The sequence below is a fragment of the Chiloscyllium plagiosum genome, unplaced genomic scaffold (genome assembly GCF_037043375.1).
Source record: "Chiloscyllium plagiosum isolate Xiang-an unplaced genomic scaffold, Cpla_swu_hap1 HiC_scaffold_13, whole genome shotgun sequence".
In the NCBI taxonomy this organism is placed as follows: domain Eukaryota; kingdom Metazoa; phylum Chordata; class Chondrichthyes; order Orectolobiformes; family Hemiscylliidae; genus Chiloscyllium; species Chiloscyllium plagiosum.
Genome location: NW_028270151.1, coordinates 87,863,394 through 87,879,644, shown reverse-complemented (window position 1 = coordinate 87,879,644; position 16,251 = coordinate 87,863,394). Strand labels below are relative to the sequence as shown.

Here is a 16,251-nt window from a genome sequence, read left to right as displayed (position 1 = left end):
CAATACAGTCATCAATGTAGCAGAGGAAAAGGTGGGGAATGGTGCCGGTGTAACTGTGGAAGATGGACTGTTCCATGTATCCTTCGAAGAGGCACGCAGAGCTGGGGCCCATGTAACTGCCCATGGCTACCCCATTGGTCTGAAGCAAGTGGGAGAATTCGAAGGAGAAGTTGTTGAGAATGAGGACCAGTACACCAATCAAATGTGTGTCGGTGGAAGGGTACTGGTTAGGTCGGTGGGAGGGGAAGAAATGGAGGGCTTGGAGGCCTTCGCCATGGCAGACAGATGTGTAGAGGGGCTGGATGTTCAAGGTGAAGATGAGGCATTGGGGTCAGAGAAATGTAAGTCATGGAGGAGGTGGAGGGAGCGGGTGGTATCCCGAATGTATGTGGGGAGTCACTGGTCCAAGGGGGACAGTACAGTGTCAAGATATGACGAGATAAATTCGGTGGAGAAGGATCAGGCTGAGACGATGGGTCAACTGGGGCAGTCAGGTCTGTGCATTTTGGGTAGGAGGGAGAATTGGGCGGTGCAGGGTTCAGGGACCATGAGGTTGGAGGCTGTGGATGGGAGATCCCCTGAGGGGATGAGGTTGTGGATGGTCCAGGAGATAATGGTTCGGTGATGGGAGGTGAGGTCGTGGTTGAGGGGGCAGTAGGAGTAGATGTTCGTGATTTGGTGCCTGGTTCAGTGGTGTACAGGTCAGTGCACCAAACTACCACTGTCCCCCCTCCTTGTCTGCTGGTTTAATGGTGTGATTGGGTTTGGAGCAGGAGGAGGGGAGGGCTGTGCATTGTGAGGGGATGGAGTGAGAGACAGGGGTGGACAGGTTGAGGCAGTCAATATCATGGCAGCAGTTGGAGATAAAAAGGTCAAGGGAGGGTAAGAGGCCTGCACAGAGTGTCCAGGAGGTGGGAGAAGGGGTCCTTGGAGGCTGGGTGGGAGTCACAATCAAAAAAGCAAGCACAGAGGCAGCAGAAAAAATGTTCAATGTCACAAAGCATACGAAATTCGTTAACCTGGGAGCATAGTGGGATGAAAGTTAGACCTTTACTGAGGTCTCTGGATCAGTGGTGCTGGAAGAGCACAGCAATTCAGGCAGCATCCGAGGATCTATCCTCGGATGCTGCCTGAATTGCTGTGCTCTTCCAGCACCACTGATCCAGAATCTGGTTTCCAGCATCTGCAGTCATTGTTTTTACCACCTTTACTGAGGACTGATTGTTCATCCTCCGTGTTGGGCATGGTAAAAACCCAGCAAGGCTGAGAGCTGGGGCCTGTTGTGGAGTTGGAGTTGGAGTTGGGGGTGGAGATGGAGATTGTCCCGGGGGGGGGGGGTCATGGGATCACTGGTGATACTGCCTGACCTGCTGTGCTTTTCCACTACCACATTTTTCGACTCTGACTAACCAACTCGACATCGGCCTCTTGACTTGTCCTACCTGCCCATCTTCTTCATTGCCATCTATCTGGTCCTGACCTATCACTGTGACCCCCTACTTTCACCAATTGCCTTCCCCTCACCCCACCTTCCTATTTATCTCTGTACCAAAACTACACCAAATCCTCCCAGTACAGTCTCACACAAACCCGGAACTCTTCCTCAATTCACGCCCCAATGTTACGTTAGTTTTTCTAATTACTTGTTGTACCATGACACAACTATTTTTTTTTAAATGACCCATGTTGGAATGGGGCATCCACATCACTGTGCACCCCGGCATTTAAATTACACTCTTCACTCTTTCCTCTATTTTGCCCGCCAAATTAGGCAATCTCATATTTCTTCACGACTAACTCTGCAAATGCTATTAGCAAGTTGGTGGCTAATATAGACATGCATATTTTTTTTTAAAAAAAGGCTGTGTCCCTCTTGAAAGGCACAAAGACCTTCAGGGATTTTTAAAACATTCCGCAGGACCTTCAACTTGACTTTGAACACTGACAATAGCTGATATGAAGTGAGTCAGAAAACAAACAGCAGGGGAGGTCTAGCGGTTACGTAAAGCGAAACATCACTGATAAATTAAAGAGAAATTCCCTTAACTCACTTTTCCCTGAAGACTTTACCAGCAGCTGTTCAGTTCTTTTATACAGAGCTCCCCCTCTTTTGCAGCTCAGACAGAGGATTTGTTTTCTCCTATCTTTACACCAATCAGCGAGAACTGCACGGAGCTGATGGTTGCCAAAAAAAAGCAGCATCTGGACTGAGAGGGTGGAGCCGGTCTAGATGAGAAGGGAGTTATTGGCTCGGCGCTACAACACGCCCTCTCAGCCCCTGTGACTGTAAATTGATATTGTACGGCAACAACAGTCCAGCTGGCACGAATGCGGTCGAAGTCCGTCTGCTTTGCGCTGAATTGGCTGGGGAAATCAAAAAGCAGGAACAGCTGCTTGAGTTTAAAACAGTGACAGGATTAGTGGTGAGCCCAGGTTCAAGTCCCACCTCCTTCTAACGCTGTGTGAAAACATCTCTGAACAGGCTGGTTAGAAAAATGGGTTAAATAAAAAACAAAAGCAACGGAATTAATTGCTTGGGCTCTTGCAGTGCAGCCGTAGTGTCCTTGACCCTCAGCTAGGAGCTTAAAAATGTGTTGCTGGAAAAGCGCAGCAGGTCAGGCAACATCAAAGGAGCAGGAGAATCGACGTTTCGGTCATTCCTGAAGAAGGGCTTATGCCCGAAACGTCGATTCTCCTTCTCCTTTGATGCTGCCTAACCTGCTGCGCTTTTCCAGCAACACATTTTTAAGCCCTGATCCCCAGCATCTGCAGTCCTCACTTTCTCCTCAGGTAGGAGGCCAGAGTTCAAGTCCTGTCTGCACGAGCGGTTTCTAATACTGCTTCTGATCAGCTTGATTACAGAAAACAAAACTATCGAAACTGTAAAGTGGTTCTTAAGCTGAATGTACTGCTAGGGAACAGTCAAAATAGTGTGTGTGCTGGGAATCTGAAATAAACTTTCAGAAGAAGTCAGGCCGGTCTTGGATGGGTTACTTTGTTCCTCTCGCCTCAGGTTCGTTTGAGGATTTTTCACCCCAACATTCTCTGTGTTTGTTGAGGAAAGCAATGTTTGCTTTGCTTTCTTCTTCCACCGGAAGCGAGTGTCTGTGACCCACCTCTAACTGCCCTTGAACTGAATGGCTTCTTCAGTCATTTCAGAGGCAGCCACATTACTGTGGGCCCGGAGTCACTTGTAGGCCAGACAGGGTGTTTATTTCCTCACCAACCTGTCCAGAGATGTTATGACACACCTCTGGAACCCAGCCTTCACAGCTCAGAGGTACGGACACTACCACCGCAATACAAGGTGACAGATTTCATTCCCTTTAGCGAACTGGCTGTATTTTTGCAATAATCAATGTCATGGTCATCATTCGCAACAGAATCTATCAGATCTAGATTTATAAATTGAATTTAAATTGCCGTAGTGTGGTTTGAACCAATGGGCCCAGCATTTCAGCCTGGCCTGAGGGATTACTGACCCTGCACTATAGTATGAAAATCATTGGACTAGGCTAATACTTGGCAGTTTTATGCCCCAGTGGTAGTGTATCTACCTCTGTGTCAGAAGGCCCGGGTTCAAATCCAATACACGGCACCGTGACAAGAGAAACCAAGTTACTGTTTCAAGTCTGGCATGACACTTCTGAAAGTTTGTTTCAGATTAAGAGAGGGATTGTGGCTGATGGAAGTGAATGGGGAGCACTTCATGTTGATACAGGAGCAGCAGAGGTGATGACCATTCCCAGTGAGTGAGTAGGAAACAAAGAGGACAGGAAGTTTCAGTAGTTTGGGAGGATGAGGTCAGGGAAAGCTGTTGAGTGGACAATGGTGAGGCTTACAGGTCATGAATATTGGGAGGAGGCTGTGCAGTGGCAGAGTAAGAGATGAGTGATAGCTAGCAAAGAGAAATTACTTCCACTAACCCTTATGGAATGCAGAAGATCACTGAACTTTAAAACATCCCATTTCACCCAGGATACACCACTGACTCAGACAACAATTTGGAATCAGGCTGGCGATATCTGGTGGCTGGTCAGCTGCAAAGAAGGTCAGCCCTCCCCTCCCTGGACTGTCCATCAACATCGCTAGGTCCCTCTCTGAGAAGTGCTGAGTGAAATTCCTTTCCTCTGGGCCAAGCCCTGAATGCCAAATATCACAGCGAGAGGGACAATTCCTCGCTTGCACCGGCCAAAATGACGTGTGGCTGGGCTGTAAATATGGCACCAACCATTAACTCTGGGCAGCATTTACAGCTTCTGCCACTCCGGCCTTGTGTTTCCTGGGAAAGGCGCCTAAGAGCCCAATTACATAATTAATGAGCTGACGAATGGAAGGTTGCGTGAGAAAATTTGTTCTCACACGATGGGCCAGGACCTATGTATTTCACTCAGTCAAACACTTTGGCAGAAAATGGGGAAATTCTGTGCATCGATTCTGCTTTCCCCTCTCGCCACAGATGGTGCCAGACTTGTTAAGTACTTCCAGCATATTCAGCGACTAAAGTATTTTGCTTTTGAGTTCATAATCGATTCTTGTCAAAGGTTTGTCTCTACAATATCACCACTGTTTTACTTTGTAATCATCATTTGATTTAATCAGAATTGTGGAATAAAACTGTCTTCTGTTACGAAAAGGAATACAAAATAATTGCTGTCATTTCCAATTCTGGTGCTTGACAATGTCTTCTATTTTTCACATGCACACTCTGTGCACAAGGTGAGGTAATGGCTTGGTGGTGTTATTACTATACTATTAAACCAGAAACCTAGGCAAAGTTCAGGGGGTCTGGGTTTGTTTAAATCCTACCAATGGCTGATGGGGGAATTTTGATTCAATAAAAAGCTCCAATTAAGAGTTTAATGATGACAATGAATCTATTATACATTATTGGAAAAACCCATCTGGTTCACTAATGTCCTTTCGAGAGGAAGCTGTCATTCTTCTATGTGACTTCAGACCCACAGCAATGTGGTTGACTCTTAAACGGTCCTCTGGGCAATTAGGGATGGGCAGTAAATGTTGGCCTAGCCAGTAACACCCTCATCCCATAAGTGAATAATGACAATAAATGGTTTTATTATGGTTAAATAGACTAACAAGTTGTAAACTATATCGGAAAGCTAATCTTGCTCTGACCAAATGAAATTAGCCATGTTTGACCAGGTGTCCCCTGAAAATGCTTTCAGCCACGCAGCAGAACTGAAGTGGCCATGCCTAACCACAGAGCTTGGAATTATGTTTTGGCAGCTCTTCAAACAACTAAATACTTTTCCATTGGCTGTGTGTGGTATTGGATCTCCAGCTAGAAGAAACCCTCAAAGCATCTGTTTATTACTTCAATGGGAACATATCTGTGTATTGAGAACCTGAGCACGAAGCCATCCCTCTGCTTTTTTCATTCAAGAATGTGATCATCTTGTCCTTGAATCTGAAAGAATTGTTCAGCAAAATGGCCTTGGCTGATGGTATAAATTATACAAGCTGGCTGTTTGATTTGTGGATAGTAATACCTGCTATTAGTCATCAACCTGACAAACGAAATAATAAACTTTACTGACAAGCTTGTTTTTATATGTACAATTATGGATAATACTGAACTGGAGTTTCTTGTGGGTTTTGGATTGAAGTTCAGTTTCACGTCCAGACATGTTGTTTGCAGAACCTGCAAAGAATCTGCAGGTTCATTTTCTTCTCGAATGTCTATCTCAATTATCGAGACTGAATACTGTTCAATGGTGGTTGGGGACCATTAGTTTGGAAGCTCCCCAGTCCAGAGAATATGAATTCCATCTTTATCCAGCAAAGGTCAGACTAACATTTTGCTTTGTGTTTCTCTCCTCATGATTGAAAAAGGGTAGTAAGGACAAGCGAGGGAACGAGAGACCAGTGAGTCTGACGTCAGTGGTGGGCAAGTTGTTGGAGGGAATCCTGAGGGACAGGATATCTGGATTACTCCTGGTGTGATGAGCTAATGAGGGCAGGAATAGGAGGATAGAGCAGATGAATGCATGGCTGAGGAGCTGATGTATGGGAGAAGGATTCATATTTTTGGATCATTGGAATCTATTTTGGGGTACAAGTGACCGATACAAGGAGAACAGATTGCACCTAAATTGGAAGGGGACTAATATACTGGCAGGGAAATTTGCTAGAGTTGCTCGGAAGGATTTAAACTAGTAAGGTGGGGGAGGGGGGTGGGAGCCAGGGAGATAGTGAGGAAAGAGATCAATCTGAGACTGGTACAGTTGAGAACAGAAGTGAGTCAAACAGTCAGGGACAAGGAAGGACTAATAAATTAAGCTGCATTTATTTCAATGCAAGGGGCCTAACAGGGAAGGCAGATGAACTCAGGGCATGGTTAGGAACACGGGACTGGGATATCATAGCAATTACGGAAACATGGCTCAGGGATGGGCAGGACTGTCAGCTTAATGTTCCAGTATACAAATGCTACAGGAAGGACAGAAAGGGAGGTAAGAGAGGAGTGTGGTGAAACGGTTAAAAATTATGTCCCAATACATGTGTGAATCTAACCGGAATGGAGGTGTTGCTTAGTCCCGTGTGAATCTTATTACACACCTCCCCGTGTGAATCTTCTTATCTGTATGTAACCAGAATGGAATGTGTTTTTTAGCCTTGCTCTGCTGTTCACATGAATGTTTATATCTGGAAAAGAGTATATCAGCTGGAAAAGTCTCCAGTTCGGTGAGTCTGCTCCGGGGTTACGTTTAACCGCCGAGCGTGGGTTGTTGGCAACCGCTCTACGAGAACTGACGGCTCCCAGTTCCGGTAACATGTAGAGTGAGTATAAGCCAGACCCGTTGTATGAGACCTGGTTGTGGCGACGCTGCGGGGAATAAAATGCCCATATTCTAGCAGACTCGCCTCTTGGTCGTTTGTTCTGTGTCAGACTACTCTCCTACGAACCTGACCTTGAGAATTTTTTAAAACATTTGGCGTAGTCGGCAGGATCAATCGCAATTGAGGAGAGATTTTGATACAGAACAATGTTTTGGAAAAAGACTAAGAAACCAGAAGAACAAACTGTGGAGGTCCCGACCGTCCCGGGATGGCATGGATGTGGGCATGTACGTGTCAGTTTGTTTGAGAGAGGATCCCAGTCCTGCCGAAGAACCCCTTGCCTGGGGTACAGCGGAGGATGTGGGCATGTCCAAAAAGCTGAAGCGGAGTTAACAGAATTGAATGGGATTGAACTGAACTGAACTGAGTGGAACTGAAGTGAATCAAATTGAACGGAACAAAATGGAACTGAGCTAAATTGAATTGAAATGGACGGAACTGAATTGAACACAATTGAATTGAACTGAACAGACCTGAACTGAGCTGAATTGAACTACACTGAATTGACTGAACTGAAATTAACTGAAACGAATTGAACTGAATTAAGCATAATGTAACACATGTATTGGGCCAAGCAGTGGAATGTGGTGTAAAATTATGTCCCAATACATGTGTGAATCATAATGTAACACATGTATTGGGCCAAGCAGTGGAATGTGGTGAAACGGTTAAAAATTATGTCCCAATACATGTGTGAATCTAACCGGAATGGAGGTGTTGCTTAGTCCCGTGTGAATCTTATTACACACCTCCCCGTGTGAATCTTCTTATCTGTATGTAACCAGAATGGAATGTGTTTTTTAGCCTTGCTCTGCTGTTCACATGAATGTTTATATCTGGAAAAGAGTATATCAGCTGGAAAAGTCTCCAGTTCGGTGAGTCTGCTCCGGGGTTACGTTTAACCGCCGAGCGTGGGTTGTTGGCAACCGCTCTACGAGAACTGACGGCTCCCAGTTCCGGTAACATGTAGAGTGAGTATAAGCCAGACCCGTTGTATGAGACCTGGTTGTGGCGACGCTGCGGGGAATAAAATGCCCATATTCTAGCAGACTCGCCTCTTGGTCGTTTGTTCTGTGTCAGACTACTCTCCTACGAACCTGACCTTGAGAATTTTTTAAAACAAGGAGGGGGAGTGGCATTTTTGGTAAGGGATAGCATTACAGCTGTGCTGAGGGAGGATATTCCCAGAAACACATCCAGGGAAGTTATTTGGGTGGAACTGAGAAATAAGCAAGGAATGATTACTTTATTGGGATTGTATTATAGACCGCCTAATAGTCAGAGGGAAATTGAGAAACAAACTTGTAAGGAGATCTCAGCTATCTGTAAGAATAATAGTGTGGTTATGGCAGGGGATTTTAACTTTCCAAGCATCGACTGGGACTGCCATAGTGTTAAGGATTTAGATGGAGAGGAATTTTCTAAGTGTGTACAAGACAATTTTCTGATTCAGTATGTGGATGTACCTACTAGAGAACTTGACCTACTCATGGGAAATAAGGCAGGGCAGGTGACTGAGGGGTCAGTGGGGGAGCATTTTGGGGCCAGTGACCATAATTCTATTAGATTTAAAATAATGATGGAAAAGGATAGACCAGGTCTAAAAGTTGAAGTTCTAAATTGGAGAAAGGCCAATTTTGATGGTATTAGGCAAGAACTTTTGAAAGCTGATTGGCGGCAGATGTTCACAGGTAAAGGGACAGCTGGAAAATGGGAAGCCTTCAGAAATGAGATAACAAGAATCCAGACAAAGTATATTCCTGTCAGGGTGAAAGGGACGGCTGGTAGGTATAGGGAATGCTGGATGACTAAATAAATTGAGGGCTTGGTTAAGAAAAGGAAGGAAGCATATGTAAGGATCGAGTGAATCCTTAGAAGAGTATAAAGGAAGTAGGAGTATACTTAAGAGGGAAATAGACAGGATCGAGTGAATCCTTAGAAGAGTATAAAGGAAGTAGGAGTATACTTAAGAGGGAAATCAGGAGGGCAAAAAGGGGACATGAGATATCTTTGGCAAATAGAATTAAGAAAAGTCCAAAGAGGTTTTACAAATACAATAAGGACAAAAGGGTAACTAGGGAGAGAATAGGGCTCCTCAAAGATCAGCAAGGCGGCCTTTGTGTGGAGCCGCAGAAAATGGGGGAGATACTAAATGAGTGTTTTGCATCAGTATTTACTGTGGAAAAGAATATGGAAGACATAGATTGTAGGGAATTTGATGGTGACATCTTGCAAAATGTCCAGATTACAGAGGAGGAAGTGCTGGATGTCTTGAAACGGTTAAAGGTGGATAAATCCCCAGGACCTGATCAGGTGTACCCGAGAACTCTGTGGGAAGCTGGAGAAGTGATAGCTGGGCCTTTTGCTGCAATATTTGTACCATCGATAGTCAGAGGCGAGGTGCCGGACGACTGGGGGTTTGCTAACATCAGCCACCACTGTTTAAGAAGGGTGGTAAGGACAAGCCAGGGAATTATAGACCGGTGAGCCTGACCTCAGTGGTGGGCAAGTTGTTGGAGGCAATTCTGAGGGACAGGATGTACATGTATTTAAATAGGCAAGGACTGATTCGGGATAGTCAGCATGGCTTTGTGCGTGGGAAATCATGTGTCACAAACTTGATTGAGTTTTTTGAGGAAGTAACGAAGAGGATTGATGAGGACAAAGAGGTAGATGTGATCTATATAGACATCAGTAAGGCGTTCAACAAGGTTCCCCATGGGAGACTGATTAGCAAGGTTAGATCTCACGGAATACAGGGAGAACTAGCCATTTGGATACAGAACTGGTTCAAAGGTAGAAGACAGAGGGTGGTGGTGGAGGGTTGTTTTTCAGACTGGAGGCCTGTGACCAGTGGAGTGTCACAAGGATTGGTGCTGAGACCACAACTTTTTGTCATTTATATAAATTATTTGGATGTGAGCATAAGATGTATAGTTAGTAAGTTTGCAGATGACACCAAAATTGGATGTGTAGTGGACAGCGAAGAGGGTTACCTCAGATTACAACACGATTTTGATCAAATAGGCCAATGGACTGAGAATTGGCAGATGGAGTTTAATTCAGATAAATACAAGATGCTGCATTTTGGGAAAGCAAATCTTAGCAGGACTTATACACTTAATGGAAAGATCCTAGGGAGTGTTGCTGAACAAAGAGACCTTGGGTGCAGGTTCGTAGCTCCTTGAAAGTGCAGTTGCAGGTAAATAGGATAGTGAAGAAGGTGTTTGGTATGCTTTCATTTGTTGGTCAGAGTTTTGAATACAGGAGTTGGGAAGTCACATTGCAGCTGTACAGGACATTGGTTAGGCCACTGTTGGAATATTGTGTGCAATTCTGGTCTCTTTCCTATCGGAATTTGCAATTTGAGAGGGAGAGGGTACGGTCGGAAGTGACAGTACTTCTGTTGAATAAAGGGAATTATGGAGCTATGAGGGAGGAGCTGGCCAAAGTTCAATGGTGCTATACCTTAGCAGGGATGACCGTGGAGGAACAATGGTGAATATTTCTGTGTATAATGCAGAAGTTGCAGGATCAGTTCATTTCTAAAAGGAAGAAAGATCCCAGGAGGAGGTATGGGCGGCCGTGGCTGACGAGGGAAGTAAAGAAACATATAAAGTTAAAAGAGAAAAAGTATAACATAGCTAAGATAAGTGGGAAAACTGAGGACTGGGAAGCTTTTAAAGAGCAACAGAGGATTACTAAGAAGGAAATACGCAGAGGAAAAATGAGGTACGAAGGTAAACTGGCCAAGAATATTAAGGAGGATAGTAAAAGCTTTTTTAGGTATGTGCAAGGCAAAAAAATGGTTAGGACAAAAATTGGGCCCTTGAAGACAGAATCAGGGGAATATATTACTAGGAACAAAGAAATGGCAGAGGAATTAAATGGGTACTTCAGATCTGTGTTCACTTGGGAAGACACAAGCTATCTCCCTGAGGTAACAGTGGCTGAAGGACCTGAACTTAAGGGAATTTATATTTGCCAGGATTTGGTGTTGGAGAGGCTGTTAGGTCTGAAGGTTGATGAGTCTCCGGGGCCTGATGGTCTGCATCCCAGGGTACTGAAGGAGGTGGCTCGGGAAATCGTGGATGCGTTGGTGATTATTTTCCAGAGTTCAATAGATTCGGGGTCGGTTCCTGAGGATTGGATGGTGGCTAATGTTATACCACTTTTTAAGAAAGGTGGGCGAGAGAAAGCAGGTAATTATAGACCAGTTAGTCTGACCTCAGTGGTGGGAAAGATGCTGGAGTCTATTATAAAGGATGAAATTACTGCACATCTGGATAGTAGTAACAGGTTAGGACAGAGTCAGCATGGATTTATGAAGGGGAAATCATGCTTGACTAATCTTCTTGATTTTTTTGAGGATGTAACTATGAAGTTGGACGAGGGAAATCCAGTAGATGTAGTGTACCTGGACTTTCAGAAAGCTTTTGATAAAGTCCCACACAGGAGGTTAGTGAGTAAAATTAGGGTGCATGGTATTGGGGGCAAAGTACTAGATTGGATTGAAAATTGGTTGGCTGATAGGAAACAAAGGGTAGTGATAAACGGCTCCATTTCAGAATGGCAGGCAGTGACCAGTGGGGTACCGCAGAGATCCGTGCTGGGACCACAGCTTTTTACAATATATGTTAATGATATAGAAGATGGTATCAGCAATAACATTAGCAAATTTGCTGATGATACAAAGCTGGGTGGCAGGGTGAAAAGTGATGAGGATGTTAGGAGATTACAGGGTGACCTGGACAAGTTAGGTGAGTGGGCAGATGCATGGCAGATGCAGTTTAATGTGGATAAATGTATGGTTATCCACTTTGGTAGCAAGAACAGGAAGGCAGACTACTACCTCAATGGAATCAATTTACGTAAAGGGGCAGTACAGAGAGATCTGGGTGTTCTTGTACACCAGTCAATGAAGGCAAGCATGCAGGTACAGCAGGTAGTGAAGAAGGCTAATAGCATGCTGGCCTTCATAACAAGAGGAATTGAGTATAGAAGCAAAGAGGTGCTTCTGCAGCTGTACAGGGCCCTGGTGAGACCACACCTGGAGTACTGTGTGCAGTTCTGGTCTCCAAATTTGAGAAAAGACATTCTGGCTATTGAGGGAGTGCAGCGTAGGTTCACGAGGTCAATTCCTGGAATGGCAGGATTACCTTACACTGAAAGCGACTGGGCTTGTATACCCTTGAGTTTCGAAGATTGAGAGGGGATCTGATTGAGACGTATAAGATTATGAAAGGATTGGACACTCTGGCAGTAGGAAACATATTTCCACTGATGGGTGAGTGCCGAACCAGAGGACACAGCTTAAAAATAAGGGGTAGACCATTTAGGACAGAGCTCAGGAGAAACTTCTTCACCCAGAGAGTGGTGGCTGTGTGGAATGCTCTGCCCCAGAGGGCAGTGGAGGCCCACTCTCTGGATTCAATTAAGAAGGAGTTGGATAGAGCTCTCAAAGATAGTGGAATCAAGGGTTATGGAGATAAGGCAGGAACAGGATACTGATTAGGAATGATCAGCCATGATTATATTGAATGGCGGTGCAGGCTCGAAGGGCTGAATGGCCTACTCCTGCACCTATTGTCTATTGTCTATTGGAATTATGTTGTGAAACTTGAAAAGTTTCAGAAAAGATTTGGAAGGATGTTGCCAGAGTTGGAGGATTTGAGCTATAGGGAGAGGCTGAACAGGCTGAGGCTATTTTCCCTGGAGCGTTGAAACCTTATAGAAGTTTATAAAATCATGAGGAGCATGGATAAAGAGGGTAAAGAGGCAAAGTCTTTTTCCTGGGGTCGGGGAGTCCAGAACTAGAGGACATAGATTTTGGGTGAGACGGGAAAGATATATAAGAGACCTAAGGGGCAATGTTTTCACATAGAGAGTGGTGTGTGTGTGGAATGGGCTGCCAGAGGAAGTGGTGGAGGCTCGTACAATTGTAACATTTAAAAGATATTTGGATGGGTATATGAATAGGAAGCGTTTGAAGTGATATGAGCCGGGTGTTAGTAGGTAGGGCTAGATTGGTTGGGATATCTGGTTGGCATGGACGGGTTGGACTGAAGGGTCTGTTTCCATGCTGTACATCTCTATGACTCTGTGACTCTAGTTTGAGACAATGAGGATTGTATCTATGTATTAATGAATTTCACACCTATGCTGTATTGAAATGACTTCATTCATTTAAGGACAGAGGGTGTGGCTCAGGCAATAGATGTCAGAGAAACCTTTCCCAGGAGATTAGGAGCAGTTTTAATTGGTGACTCAACCACTTAATCTCTGACACACAGCTGGAGGGGAACCAGGATCAAATCTTTCCTTTATTAGTTTTATAGTCAGTTACTCAATCTTGCAAAGATTGAGTAACTGACTATACAGTGGCGACGCGAGCGCGGGATTATTTCAGTAAGATTGTATATTTGTGCTTTTCGTGCTTCAGCATGATGAGAATGCTGGGAATGTTCAGAGTTATGATGCTAGCCTGCTTGGTATTAGGATTTTGTCAAATATCATTTTCATATGTATTATTAATGGTTCCTGAGTCTGATAATCCACAAGTAATAGACACTGATGCATGCAGCTTAGTAAATTGTGGGAATGTAGTTAATCAGAGACAGTACCGCAGCTCAGAGATACATCTTAAGTCCTATGGGGATGGCCTCGGGGATGGTACTTGGTATAATGGTCTCGTCACAGTACACCGGGCCCCCTTCCGACCAGCTCGCGATTGTCTCGATAAGAAGTGTAACCCCATATACCTAACGATAAGGAAAACCACATGGCACGAAGCAGTTTTGGGGGGGGGGGCACTTATGAGATACAATTAAATGAAACATTTGGGATTGAAATGAAAGCAAATGGGAAGGAGTTGTTTTCGAATTAGTGTAGGACAGGGAAAACGGATAGAATTAATGGGTAATGAGATACAACCTTTCACCCCTCCCGATGATCCTAAAGTAGTAAAAATGATAGAGGTAAAGGATTTGCAACAGACCATCGAGATAGACACTGGGTACGGGGATGCAAATGCCTGGGTTGAATAGGTAAAGTATACTGTAAAAAGTCTGAACAAAAGCAATTGCTATGCATGTGCCTCCGGTAGGCCAGTGGCCCAGGTGGTTCCCTTTCCGCTCGGGTGGAAGCGAGACAGGAAGGGCATGAAATGTATGATAGCCCTGTACCAGGATGAGACTGCATGGAATGATAGGAATTGTACCTCCCTATCTCTGATGTTCCCTCCCTTGGAGGAGAAAGATGTAAAAGCTCCCCCCCACATTTTCCGCCGCAGTTGGAAATCACACGTCGTGTGTGCGCAGGCGAGGTACAAGTCGGTCGAGAGTTTTGGGGGAGCTGAAATTATGTACAGAGATTAAGAATGTTACCGAAACGGAGAAGGGAGGGAACTACTCAGCACTAAAGGTTCCCCGAGCGGATCTGTGGTGGTACTGTGGAGGCAAAATATTGAGACCCACCCTACCTCCGGATTGGAGAGGGATATGTGTAATTGTACAATTGGCAATTCCATTTACCTTGGCATTTGAGAAGGAAAAGATCGTAGGGAAAACGGGAAGGGGTAAGAGATTACTGTTAGATAATTCTTTTGATGACAGGATTTATCTCGATTCGGTAGGAGTCCCTAGGGGAGTACCTGATGGATTCAAAGCTCGTAACCAGATTGCAGCAGGCTTTGAGTCAGCTCTCTTTTGGTGGGTAACAATTAATAAAAATGTAGATTGGATAAATTACATTTTCTATAATCAACAGCGATTTATAAATTATACAAGAGATGTGGTTAAAGGAATATCAGAACAGCTTGATGCGACAAGTAGGATGGCATGGGAAAATAGAATAGCCCTTGATATGATTTTAGCAGAGAAAGGGGGTGGTGGTTTCTATCCTTACTTCCCTGATAGTAGTAGTCGGGGTATTGGTGGCCATTGGCTGTTGTGTCATACCCTGTATACGAGGGCTCACCCAGAGGCTGATTGAAACAGCCTTGATGAAACAGATGCCCCTAAGAGGGAATCAGACAGAGGAACTTTATCGGCTAAATAATGAGGAGATGTGTGAAACCAAGATGGATGAAATCTCTGAAATGATGCTTGCGAATTTTGGGAACGATGTTTAAAAAAAAAGAGACAAAAATGCAGAAGATAACAAATGGCAATCAAAAGAAAAAGGGGAACTTGTGGGATATAGGTGAATTAATGTTATTTCTGCAATTATAAGTTCTGATACAGAGTAAATGAATTCACATTAGTTTGGGATTGTTTCGGACGAGAGCTGACTTAGCAAAAATGAGGAAACATATAATCCGTTAAAGAAAATGGTATGTTAGCATGAGACATGATTACAGAACAATGGTGGATGTATGGGCAAACAGGAAAAACATCTGTCTCCCACTTGTACAGAGACACAGGAACAAACCCCAATTAAAAGGGCTTAGTGATAAGATGCTGTGAGGGGCAGCGCAGATGGAGGGAGTAGATAATGGTAAGCAAAGGATGGGATGACGTCAAACAACCTTATGGGAGCAGAGATAGACATTTGTCACTGACAAGGCCGGATAAACAGAAGTTGTGGGATCAGTCTTAAGGAAATGAGTGACGTAAGCAAAGCAGGGAACAAACAATGGAATAAGGAAAACATATGGGAAAAACTGTTTAAATTGCGAGAGTTTGTTGGGGTTTACTGTGCATTTGTCATTGCCTTACCTGGCAATTAGACAAGGCACCCACTTGCAAGTGTACAAATAAACGACTCTGATTAGGATTTTTGGTCTCGGACTGAAATTATTAAAGTGAGTGAGCTTTTGTTTCTCACATTAGTTAAACAGAGAGTCAGTGTTTGGGATTGAAGTTGATTAATGACAGAGAGAGAAATTGGAGTCACAGGTAGAAAGGCCAGTGAAGCAGCTTTGGTGCACTGGCCTTCATCAATATTGAGTATAGAAGTTGAAAAGTTATGTTGCAGTTCTACAGGAAGTTGGTGAGGCTGCACTTAGAGTATTGTGTTCAGTTTTGGTCACCTTGGTATTAGAAGGATGTTCTTAAATTGGAAAGAGTGCAGGAGAAATTTACAAGGATGTTGCCCGGACTCAATGGTCTGAGTTATAAGCAGAGGTTGGATAAGCTCAGACTTTTTTCTTTAGAGTGCAGGAGACTGAGGGGGGAACTATATAGAGGTTTATAAGATCATGAGAGGCATGGATAGCGTAAATGTGCTCAGACTGTTTCTCAGGCTTGGGGAATCAAGGACGAGAGGGCGTCAGTTTAAGATTAGATTCTCTACAGTGTGGAAATAGGCCCCTCAGCCCAACAAGTCCACACCGACCCTCTGAAGAGTAACCCACCCAAACCCATTTCCCTCTGACTAATGCACCTA

The 16,251-nt window shown here is 44.3% G+C and overlaps 1 protein-coding gene across 1 annotated transcript in view; it reads right to left on the bottom strand.

The window, feature by feature from the left end:
- LOC122548246 (alpha-1,4-N-acetylglucosaminyltransferase-like) overlaps positions 1–2,289 on the bottom strand; it is a 45,046-nt gene extending 42,757 nt beyond the window's left edge. The window contains exon 1 of the mRNA XM_087993899.1: positions 2,052–2,289. Coding sequence (XP_087850025.1) covers positions 2,052–2,202 — 151 coding nt within the window. The 5' untranslated portion in view covers positions 2,203–2,289. The remainder of the gene's footprint in view (positions 1–2,051) is intronic.
- Between the last annotated feature and the right edge of the window lie 13,962 nt (positions 2,290–16,251).